The 12529-nt window shown below is 34.0% G+C and overlaps 1 protein-coding gene across 2 annotated transcripts; it reads left to right on the forward strand.

Annotated features, from left to right (window-relative positions):
• Positions 1-4661: 4661 nt before the first annotated feature.
• LOC107863809 (WD repeat-containing protein 44) lies at positions 4662-10566 on the forward strand. 2 transcript variants are annotated; one of them, XM_016709964.2, is made up of 8 exons: positions 4662-4952; positions 5868-7074; positions 7183-7273; positions 7377-7534; positions 7622-7673; positions 9461-9540; positions 9614-9707; positions 9812-10566. In XM_016709964.2, exons 2-8 carry the CDS (start codon positions 5896-5898, stop codon positions 10351-10353), a joined length of 2196 nt encoding a protein of 731 aa, XP_016565450.1. In that variant the 5' UTR covers positions 4662-4952; positions 5868-5895; the 3' UTR covers positions 10354-10566. The 2 variants fall into 2 exon arrangements, with proteins under 2 accessions (XP_016565450.1, XP_047269708.1); XM_047413752.1 differs by having other exon boundaries at positions 5868-7039; positions 7148-7273.
• The last annotated feature ends 1963 nt before the right edge of the window (positions 10567-12529 follow it).

The following is a 12529-nucleotide window of genomic DNA, read 5'->3' on the forward strand; positions in this document are numbered from 1 at the left end:
ATATTTTCATTGACTATCTCACTTAATTAGCTCTTGAGAAACCACACCTAACAACCAAATAAAAACAAATTAATCGACATAAATTGTGATTTTTTATCTATAAATAAAAGTTTCAAATTTAAATTTTGGCTACGGAAAAATCTTGTTGGAAGCCTGTCTCCAAATTGGAGTAAATTATCTTTTGAGGAACCACATCTAACAACCAAATAAGAGAAAAGGAATTGAGAAATGGGATAATAGTTATTTTTCATCTTCAGATTACGGTTTAAAGATTTTTTCTAAAGAAGACTTTAAACATTAGATTACGATATAAATTTTTCTAAGTTATTGCACATGTTATATGAACAAACATTAGACCTGAGTCTGTCTGACTTTATTCGAAAAATAATAATTTTCCAAGAACTATATAAAAATGACTTTGGGCTTTTTAATGTCACAACTTCAATAGTCCAAGACTCTAGTCCATCATACTCAAATAGCCCAATGAGAGCTTTCATCATTAAGCCCACCAAGACCCCAATTTGGGCCTGTGAAAACATCATCAATTTAAAAAGATAATAAGATAATATATTTTCGAAAGAACATATATTTTAACAAAAAACAATGTCAAGAAGAACTAGACAAAAGACAAACAACTTATTTTTCCTCTTCGTTTTTTCTTAAGAATTAAATCAAAACATTGTTTGTTATATACTCTCTTAGTCCCATTTTATGTGTCGGTTTTTTTTTTTTAGTTCGACTAAAAAAGAATGTCATCTTTCCTTATTTGGTAACTATTTAATGATAACATCCCCATTTTATCTTTATTGAGTCCTACTTAATAAGAAAAGACAACTAAAATGTAAATTTTAAGAGGGGCAATTTCGTAAACTTTACACTCATTTCTTAAACTCTGCGCCCGTTCAAAAGGCGACACATGAAATGGGACAGAAGGAGTATTGGATTCATTTTTTGTTTAGGTTTGAACAAGTGAAAACTCTCCTTTTATTTACAAAACTTTAATTTTCCTTTTCGAATAAAATACATGTTCAAATACAGTTTCAATTGTCAAATACTATTTTTTTGATTTTTGAAAATATATTTTTAAAATTTTTTCAAACAAACCTATATCCAAAAGCCTTCTAAAAATAGGATTGGTCAAGCAAATTCTCAAGAAAATACAAGTGCAGGAATTACGAAACATGTTTTCTCTATATTGTGTCCTAGAATTCACAAAGGACCACACCCTATATGACACAAAAAGGGAGGGGTCCAACAAATTTGGTTCCACCATTTGTCAATTTATTAGATTATCAGATTATTTAAAGGATATTTATAATCATCTACCACCAAAGGATGGGGCTGCTCCTCCCTTAATCAATGATCTCGAGTTCGAGCCCTAGATATGAAAAAATCCTTGGTAGGGAGCGTTTCCCCCCGAATGAGCAGTGGCGGAACCACAGCCAACGAAGGATGGTCAGATGAACACCCTTCGTCGGAAATTTTTTTTCGAGTATATAGGTTAAATATAGATATTTATGGGTTATATACATATTGTTGCACACCCTTGACAAGTTAGAGAAGCATAGTCCAGTGGTTAAGAGTGTGAATTTCCGCATCAACAACCCGGATTTTTTTAAACAGTTCTTTGCCCAAGGAAAAATATGAACACCCTTAACCAAAAGTCTGGCTCTGCCACTGCAAATGAGGGCCCTACACAACGCGAATCCAGATTAGTTGGATTCCAATACGGATATCGGACACTGGATAGAAAACCACCATGTGACCAGAAGGTCACGGTTCAAGCCTTGAAAACAGCATCTGACATAAATACAAGGTACGACGACTACGTACAATACACCCTTGTAATAGAGTTAGTTTTTCCCTGAACTCTACGCATAACAGGCACTTTAGTGGATCGAACTCGCCACACCTCCTTACACCCATAGTTACCTATATAGAATTTAAACATTTTTGCCATTAAATTGGAGACAAAGAGACTTGATGATTTCATTAGAATAGCCTCTCAACCACCACCCACATGCCATGATGGTCCTTATTCCACTTGGATCACTATCATTCCTCCAAAATTTTGGCCCATTTTAATTGTATAATTTATGGCCTTATGTCCTTTCAATGTCTTGAAATTTCATTGTTTATTTAAGCATTTCCTAAATTTAGTTATTTTTATTCCTTTTTTTTTTTAACATAATCAAGGGTTTAGGATATAGGTCATAAATTTAATTCGCCAAAATAATCACTAATACTTATATTAGAATAAATTATCTACATCACATCACATTCTATGATATGCAACTCTTTCTCCAACCTTATGTAAAGGTAAAATATTTTATGCATTGAGATGAATAATTTAAAAACATAAATTAAAATCATAACGAATTTATATTTTATTAATAATATGTATATATTTTTGTCAACTTCTATGCCATGTGTTGTGTGCATGGGAGGGGAGAAGATGGGGACGATAGTTTGTTGATGATTGTCAATCGACTAAAATATATATTTTATTTAGTTTTATTTTTCCTTCTAACAAAAAAAAGTTGCGAAATAATAAGAGATCGTCAAAATTATAAATCATTTTTAAATTCATGCTTTCATATTAACTTTATTCTCGTTTTACGGTAAACAAATCCTTGATAAAAAGTATTTTTCTTTTAATAAATCATATGAAAGTACATGAAAACAATCAAGCTAGTAAATTATCGAATACGAAATATAATTATTTTTAAAAAAATTTATTGAATATGCTGGTTGAGTATCAAAACCATAAAAGAATATGCAACTATCAATCACGTGGCTTTGGCCCCAACTAAAATTAAAGAATAATAAATGTATTACTTAATAAATGCAAATAAAAGTTGTTGTTTGGATAAAAAAAAATTGCACCGTTTGGCTGGCATGGGTTACCTTACTACATCATAACATTCTCATTAATGAAAAAGTTGGCCATATTATTAAAAAAATTTAAAAATATATCAAAAAATAAAAAATTTAACATTTATTACATATATAAAATTTAACATTCCACAAAACGCATCCAAATAAATTTTCAAAAGCCTCCTCCTATTTATGTCCATGATGATGGAGAAAAAATAAATAAAATGAAATGCTTAATTTTTATAATAATTGTGTTTGAGGTAATTTGTAGGCACCTTTATAATTTCATTCAGTATATTATTTATTTACTCGACATAAAATGAGCAAGGTAAATGAGTTGAGTACTCTAGAGTAGAGTGTTGCATGTAACATGCATAATATTTATTTTTCATCAACTTCTTTTATTTGGCTTTGTAAACATTATTGCATTATATAATTAATTACGTATTAACACCTAATCCCCAATTGGTTGAATAAATTAATAAATAGAGATGTCCATCCAATTGATAAAATTCAAAAAAGGAGTTTGTACTTTGTAGAATAAGGAAGATATATTATAATTTCCTTGACTAATTTTGGTCAAATAATTAACACGTAAGAATATTTTTAGGCTACTTTTCAATTTTTTCTGGATATTTTTTCCAAACGCATATTTAATAGAATTTCACCAACATTTCCATTCTCATTTTTTATTAGTAGGAAAAAGAAATTAAATTCTTGGGAAAAAACAAATTAGTTTCATGAGTCTTCAAACGAACCATGTTCGATTCATTATGTATTGTTAATAGAAAAATCTATTTAGATATTACTAATAAATTATTGCAAATATTAAATATTATTTTCATCCTAAAATTACGTACTCTTTAGCGTGTTACTAAAATCAAATTAAGTTCTTAAAAGTGTTACACCTAATGTCTGTCTTATGTATAACAATTCTTATACATTTTTTTTTAGGGAGAATGAGTAATGCAATTTTAAAGTGGTTAATGAGTACTCCACTAGTAAATTAAATGAATCTAAGATTTAACTTATACAAAATAAAATTACTCACCAAGGAGTTTAATTATTAAATGCTTTTTTGAGAAATCTCATTAGCTCAACTTGATTTTGTCTATTGATTTTCACTTTGTAATCTTCTTTTTCCACACCCCAATATTTTTTTAAAATTTGACTATCAGCGTATATTTTAAAACTGTTAGTTGATCAAAAAAATTGGCAAGTAAAGATGGATAAATACTCCCTCCATTTCAAAGCGATTAGCTTATTTTAACTTGACATGTAATTTAAGAAAATAAAGAAATTAAAGCTTATGAATTTTGTGGGTCGTTTAATTTGGTTTGGGGAGAGTTATCCCGGGATAGTTAATTCCAATATTAGCTATTTCAGAATTAGTTATCTCAATATGTATATGAGATAACTTATTTCATCACTGTGATTAAATGATAAGATAAATAATCTCGAAATTAAGTAATATCTCCAATCAAATGCGGAATAAAATAATACTCCACTACATTTTATTTCAGGATTATTATATAATATACCTCACACCAAATGATTTCTTGTTGTTTTAAATTAAAAAAATATTATTTGAATTAAATAATAGTAATTTTAAACATGTAATATGAAAAATTATAATAAATAAGTTGCTAAAAAAGAAAAGTTTTTTTTTTTTTTTTTTTTGAAACGGACAGAAAAAAAAAAAAAAGTAGGGGGCGACAGTTAGTTGAACGGACACATCAATTGGGGGCTTAAAACTGTCACCTAATAATTATAAATCTTATATAACTATAATTTATAGACAGTGAAATTATAAATGGGTTTTGTTCCTAAAAAAAAATTCAAAGTGGAAAACCCAAAAATAGAGACAACAATAAACCACTCATGTGATTTTCTAAATATGTTTCTTTAGAAAGTTGAATTTTTTTTATTTTTTTTTGGTTAAAATTTTTATTGTTTGAATGTTTCAAAATATCTGTGCGCAATCTTGATTTTGTCCCTGAAGGTTACAGTAGATCAGCCTTCCAATGAACTGATTTTTTTCTGGGATTCTTTTCATAATTTTATGGCAGTTAAAGGTAAGAAAAATCTTGTCTTTAATATCTGAAATTGGTGAATTTTTATTCTTTTTTAGTTTTATGTAAAGATTAGCATGTTTTTTTGTGTTTTGACCATTTCTTGATTATATCTTAGCATTTAGCAACCCCTTTTCAGATTTTTGATGAATTGTTAAAGTAGTTGTGATTATTAAAGATGTTATTTTGTGATTGTTGTGCTCACGTTTGTGGATTTTGGTATATTATGAAATGGAGGTTTCTTTTGTTTTGGATTGGAAGAATTGTGTTTGTTTTTTGAGCTGTCTTTCTTATTTGATTGGGTATTTTGATTGGAAAATAGTCAAATTTTAAGGAAAGTTAATATCTTGTCAACCCCTTTAGATTGGAGTTGAGGTCCGGGGCGGAGGCAGGTATGGCCGAGGGGTTTGGAGAAAACTTACATTGTTTGTAAAAGGGCAGCTCGGTGCACTAAAGCTCCTGCTATGCGCAGGGTCCGGGGAAGGGCCGATCGCAAGGGTGTATTGTATGCAGCCTTACCTTGCATTTCTACTAGAGGCTGTTTCCAAGGCTTGAACCCGTGACCTCCTACTCACATGGCGGCAACTTTACTAGTTCCTCTAGGGCTCCCCTTCAAAACTTACATTGTTCCTCTAGGTCGAAACTCTTTGACTTCTATGTGTGTTTACGTTTTTATATTTTGAATTCGAAACGCCATAGTGAAAATATTGGCTCCACCACGGCTTGTGGTATAGTTGTTTAATATGTATGTATATATAGTAGAGGTTGAACCTCTTTGACTTCTTTGTATGTTTACGTCTTTATACTTTGGACTCCCTTATTGAAAATAATGGATTTGGTAATGGTTTGAGGTACAGTTGATTTATTTTGTTTGTTAAATGTATGTTTATGATTTTTTATTTTCATTTTGTTTTGAAGGATTAGTTTTGTAGTTTTGAGTTCAAAGATGATGGAGAGTTATAGTGAGTCTGATGAAGAATGTTTTTTTGATAGCCGTGAAGAGCTTAGTTCTGTTTCTGATTTCGGTTCTGATAGCAACGAGACGTGCACTCATAATAGGGGTGATGAGGGTGTTTTAGGATATGACTTTTGGAATAAGGATCCCGAAAGTGTTGGTGAGCGTCGTGATAGATTTTTGAAGTGGATAGGTTCGAGTGCGAGTTGGTTCAGACGTGATAGACAAGAACACGGTGATGTAATAACTACTGATGACAGCAAGATTGGCTTAGATAGAATTAGGGATGGTGGTGAAACTGTGCTGGCGAATTCAGATTCTCATGACGGCTGTTTCTCAGGCCGGTCTTCTCAATCCTTCCAGTCTAATGAAGCTTTAGAATTGGACGAGGATGGTGCAAGAGATGTAAGGTTGCATTTGAAATTTAGGAATTTAGACAATGGAGTAGAGTTTGTTCTGGATGAATTTAGTCAGGAAGGTATGCTTAGCCAAGTACGTGAAGTAGGTTCAAACAAGTTGTTCACTGCTGAAGAGTTCCTGAATACTCTTAGGCCATCGCCTTTGGTTCAGAAATATCTGCGTAGAGTGCCAGATGGAATTGATGTAGTTGACGAGGCTAAGACTAAAACTAAACGAAGTTGGCTTCAAAAGCTAACTGTTGCAACCCATAATAAGGTGAAGTCAATGGGGGACAAAGTGAAGGGCAAGGAATCGAATTTAAAGTCCGGTACTAACATTCAGAGAATTCGGGTCCACACATATGGTAAGGAGTCAAAAGAACTGTCCTCACTTTACGCAGGGCAAGAGTTTGTTGCACACGAAGGCTCAATTTCGACAATGAAGTTTAGTCCTTGTGGCCAGTATCTAGCAAGTGCTGGCAAAGATGGCTCGGTGCGCATTTGGAGGGTGATTGCAGATGAAATTCCAAACAACGTGAAAGCACATGATAGTGACTCCTCATCTTTGTACTTTGCATTGACTCATACGTCAAAATTAGCTTCTCTGAACGACAACAAAGAGAAAATTAGTGGGTCAAAAATGATGAGGAAATCATCAGAATCAGCTTGTGTCGTTCTCCCACCGAAGATTTTCCGGATATTGGAAAAGCCATTGCATGAGTTCCATGGACACAGGGGTGAGGTCTTAGCCCTTTCATGGTCTAGAAATGGGGTTAGTATAATATCTTTCTGGATTAATTGCACTGTCCTTTATCGCCTCTTAGAATATTTTCCAATGTGAACAGAGTGTAATTCTGGCAATGGACATCATTTTCTGCAGTATCTGCTGTCATCTTCAGTTGATAAAACAGCTCGTCTCTGGCAAGTGGGAGAAGATCAATGCCGTGGCGTTTATTCACATAATAACTATGGTGAGCTTGACTCGGTTACTCTTCATGTAAATGTCTTTTCAATAATCTTTTAGCTGGGAAATGGTCATGTTACCAATGTGTCAATGTTGTGTTCTATATGCAGTCACTTGTGTAGAATTCAATCCAACGGATGACAACATTTTCATCAGTGGTTCAATAGATGGGAAAATACGTCTCTGGGAGGTGCATGGTTGCCGAGTAATTGATTGGATTAATGTAAAAGAAATAGTAACTGCTGTTTGTTATCGTCCTGATGGAAAGGTTTGATTTGCATTGCTGTTACACTTAAATATTTGTGCCGCATCTTTTGATGGACTTTTGTTGATTTGTTGCTTTTAATTGATGCAGGGGGGTGTTGTGGGATCCATGGATGGCAATTGCCGTTTTTATGATGTAGTAGGTAAGGATGCATATCTCTCGAACCTTCTCTTTTTGCCCTTTCTTTTTCCCTCTCCGGCTATGTCTAATAAACTAACAGGTCTGGAAATTAATTATGTTTTGTGTTTGAATTGTCTGGAGTTGGCTGTCATGGAGCGAGTTGTATGAAAAGTGCGACCTGGTGCACTGAAGCTCCCTCTATGCGCGGACTTCAGGGAAGGGCCGGACCACAATGGTCGATTATATGCAGTTTTACCCTGCATCTCTACAAGAGGTTGTCATGGAGAGAATGATATATTCACTGAATACGTCATATCCTATTGCATTATGCTCAATGGAAGAATGATTATGATACACTTATCATTGTGTTTTATGAGACGAATTAAGTTCATTGCTAGCACATTCGTTCTCTCAAAATTTCTACCCCTCTTTGCCCATCGTTTTTGAGGTGAGGGGAAAGCGTTGATAGACACGATTTCTTCTGGGGTAGATTGGGATTGCTATCTCTTTCTGGTAATAAGTAGCCTTTATCTTCAAAGTCTATGGTGTGCTGTAATAACATGCCGGTTTAGTGTTTGCACTTTGCGGTGGTGGGATGCGTTTTTTTTTTTTGTTTTTTTTGTTGGGGTTGGGGGATGTGGTTTGGGGTGGCTAAGTGTTTGGGCTAGGTAGATAAATCATACGACATAAAATGATCCTTGGATTTTCTTGAATTTAGTCATTAGTGCTCTCTCTCCACCCACTTACATTGTCGAGGATGCTCTTCCGACCCCAACCTATAAATGCTATTTATGAGGATTCTGCATACGGATGTAACGCAGTGTAGGCTTTACTGGGCACTTATATGTTCCATTTTAGCTAGAAAAGAGTTTGTTCTTTTTTCTGAATGTTTAGGTATGTCGCTGGTCCTGTTCGTATGGTATGTTGGTTCTTAGTTTCTAATTTGCATCTGGTAGCTTTGACATAAGATTAGCAGCTGAATGGGTTGAAAGCTGTCGTCTTATTGTCTGATATTGGGCTTGAATTCAAGGGAACTTTCTAAAAAAGTCAAGTTAATACTATGGTGAGCTTAAGAAATGTTAATGTCACATGCATTGTTATGTGTGCTATGGGAGACTTAGGAATCAAAATTCTTGGAGCGTAAACCTGAAATGCTTGTGTTTAAGGGAATTAATTGCTATTTTACTTATATTCCACTACTTACGTGACCATTTGTCTGAGATTCATATCTTTCTAGTTTGATGAAACGCTCCTAAATTAAAGCTTCTAGAAAGACTCTTCAAAGTGGACGTTCCCGATTTCCATGGCCGATTGCATCCTTGCATCCTGAGGACTTTCTTGATTGGCTAAGTAGCGTAGAGAAGTTCTTTGATTGGAAAGAACTACCCGAGGTGTGATAATTCAATATATCGGAAAGACGCTAGGCAAAAAGGTTTGTAAGAATCGGAATTGTTAGATTTCCTGTATCGGAGAGAGAAGCTGAGTTGGGATGAGGGAATTGTTTCTATGCTTTTCTCAGATAATGCGGGAGTGTGACTTTATGATCCTTCCAATGTGCTCTCTAGCATTGTCAATAGGATGAGAAAATATTCGCTTCATCGCTGGAAAGTGCTTATTATGGTTTGCCCAAAATGAGAATGTTCAGGGTGGTTTGGTTTTTCTTCTGTGATAAATTTTTCTTGAGGCGGTTGTGCCATGATAGATGTATGACTTCACTCTTTTTTCCTTCGTCACGGAGTCCATACTGTTTTCCACTTGTAATATACTCTCTTTGGCAATTGACACTGTACTATCATTCCTTTGGGTTAGGTAATGAATTGCAGATGGGCTCACAAGTATCCCTTCCAGGAAAGAAGAAGCTTGCTCGCAAAAGAATAACTGGATTTCAGGTAACCGTTTGCTTCCAATCTTATTTCACTAGAATGTGTCGTGTGCTTCGAAGCTAAGGTGAACTTCTTGCAGTACTGCCCGAACGACTCAAGCAAAGTCATGGTAACTTCTGCTGACTCACAAGTTAGAGTACTTTGTAGATCCAATATCATCTGCAAATTCAAAGGTGTGTCTGATACCTTGCTTGATGTGAAATCCTTGTGGCACCAAGCCGGTTGCCAATGAGATGTACGAGTTGTGTTCTGAAAGTATTGTTTGCTGCATGTCCAGGAATTCGAAACTCAGGGAGCCAATTTCCTGCATCTTTCACCTCAGACGGGAAACACATCCTCGCAGTTACCGAGGATTCAAATGTTCATATCTGGAACTACACTGACCAGGGCCGGACAACAAACAAACTTAGAAAAGTCCGGTCATCAGAGAGTTTCTTTTCCAACAACGCGTCAGTTGCCATACCCTGGTCAGGCTTCAAGACAAACCCCGGAACACTACCTGGAAGTAATCTAGAAAACGGGAATGTCAACAGGAACCCACTGTCAAAGACTTCCGACTGTTTCTCCTCCCTGGGGCGTGCATTTTTGGTAGACTCACTATCTAAGGGAACAGCGACATGGCCGGAGGAGAAGCTCCCTAATTCTTCAAGTCCAGTAACCGTGTTCCCCTCGGTATGCAAATCCGAGTACAAGTTCTTGAAAAGTGCTTGGCAAGGTGCATTAAGCTCTCCTCATTTGTGGGGTCTCGTCGTTGTCACTGCCGGATGGGACGGATGCATTAGGACATTTCTCAACTATGGTTTACCAATTCGTTTTTGAAATCTGTATTCGTTTGTAAATTGTAAATTATGATCAAATTCTCTTTGCTTTGAGACCAAAGTGCTTCAAATTAAGGAGGAAAAGATCCTACTGTTTATAGGTTAACTAGTATAGGATTGATTGAAGGTGGCATATATTGGTCACACTTTCATGCAAGTAATTGTTCACATAAATCTATTGAGATATATATACATATTCTTTTATTTGTTTGAATTATAAATGTGGTAGGCTTATAAATCCTAGGTAGGGAGCGCTACCCCCGAATGGGGCCCTACCCGATGCAAATCTGGATTAGTCGGACTCCAGTGCGGGTATCGGACACCGAATGGAAAATCAAAAAAAGTTTTAGTCAATCAATTTCCAGCACCAAACAGTGGTGGATATTACAACTGTAAAGTGTTAAAATGCATATGAAGTAAACACAAGAAGTTGAAGAGTTGTGTGTGTGTGGGTGGGGTTAACGTCCATTCTAAATACATAAAAGAAATAATTTTAATCATGGGGTTTCACAAGCTCCTGAACAAGGTGATCATGCAACTCATAAACTCAATTGACTAAAGCAACTCATAAATTGTGTAAATTTCATGATTTTGGATGTTGTCAACTCAATATTCTCATATAATATAATATGATGAAAAGAAGTAGGTACACTTTACTATCTTTTTCTAAAGAGGTACGTACATTAAAAGAGTCTTACAGTCTTTCAAATGCGACGCTGCTTCGACCTGTCAGGAGAAGAAACTCCATATTCTTGAATGCATTTCCCAAATTAACAAAACTTCATTTACCAGAAAATTGGAACATTGATTTGCCTCTCTCTACAAATGTGTTTGATAGTGGCTTCAAATTAAAGCCTATGTACATACAAATCTATTAAAAAAACATTTTAACCTATTCTTTTTAATTTAGTTATTATTAACCACATTGACTGGAAACAAAATGGTAGGTTTGTTAGGTCCACAATATAATTCTGTGAAAAAAAATTAGTGGCTATTTTCTCACATGGAAAAAGTCCAGAATTCTTCCAAAATAATTCTCATTACGTCCACTATTTTATATTGTTCACATTACCCAGACTCTTCAAAAATGTCGATGACTGTGTGTCGGATCCTCCCAAAATAGTATATTTTTAAACAATCCGATACGAATGTAGCAATGTTTTTGAAGAGTCCGAGCAACTTAATTAGGTCCCCACTTCCTAAAATAAGTTATTGTATTATTGTATGTGTAGGTTTTTCTACAAGTTTTACTAAAAATTGGAGAAATGTAGAAGGTGGAACTCCAAGGCAAAATTCATTTATAGAGTTTGGAATTTAATAAGAATGACTATTTTCTAAAAACAACATCTTTTATAAGAGGTGGAGCTAGAAGCTCAAATACGGATTCAATCGAACTCAGTACCTTTGCTTAAACAAAATCTTTGGGTTAAAAAGTTTGTTAAATATATCCAAATATTAAATTTACAACTCCTAGTTATTAACACTTGAATTCATCGCTCTAGAATTGAGAACCCAAAAAATTGAAATCCCCACTCTATCTCTAGCTAATTTTTACATCTTAGTTAGACGAAGAAAATCTCGAACTTGAATGTGCTATAATATATAGAATCCTAACCTCGAGCCTTAAGTTCAAATTTTGAATTCACCTCTATTCGATGCTTATATTTAATCAAATAGATACATAATATATATATTTATACAATATTTTTTATTGTTTAATTAATATAATTTGATATACTTAAGTATCCTATACAACAAATAGTAACTACTTAAAATCTAATATTTGGAAAGTATTATCCCTTTGTTTGAAGTAGTTTCTGAGGCACTATCTGATCACACAGTTTTCTCAAAAGAATCTCACATAATCATATGTATGTTTTATTTTATAATTCAAAGTAGTTATTATAAGCAAATAAAATAAGATCAAGTTGTTTGTATTGAGAAGAGAGAAAGAAGGTCCAAATAATATAATAAGTTATCTGGTGCTAACAACTTAGGGCATGTTGGTAAAAAGTAAATTTCTAACTTTTTTTTTCCTTTTATATTCAGTAAGTAAATAAAATATAATATCTTAAAAGTACTTATATACTCATTTAGATAAATAAATAAGATTGAGGTGAAAATAGTTTATATAAAAAGGTGCAGATGACACAATTAACGTAGAATATCACTCAAAA

The sequence above is a fragment of the Capsicum annuum genome, chromosome 1 (genome assembly GCF_002878395.1).
Source record: "Capsicum annuum cultivar UCD-10X-F1 chromosome 1, UCD10Xv1.1, whole genome shotgun sequence".
NCBI classification, from domain to species: Eukaryota; Viridiplantae; Streptophyta; class Magnoliopsida; order Solanales; family Solanaceae; genus Capsicum; species Capsicum annuum.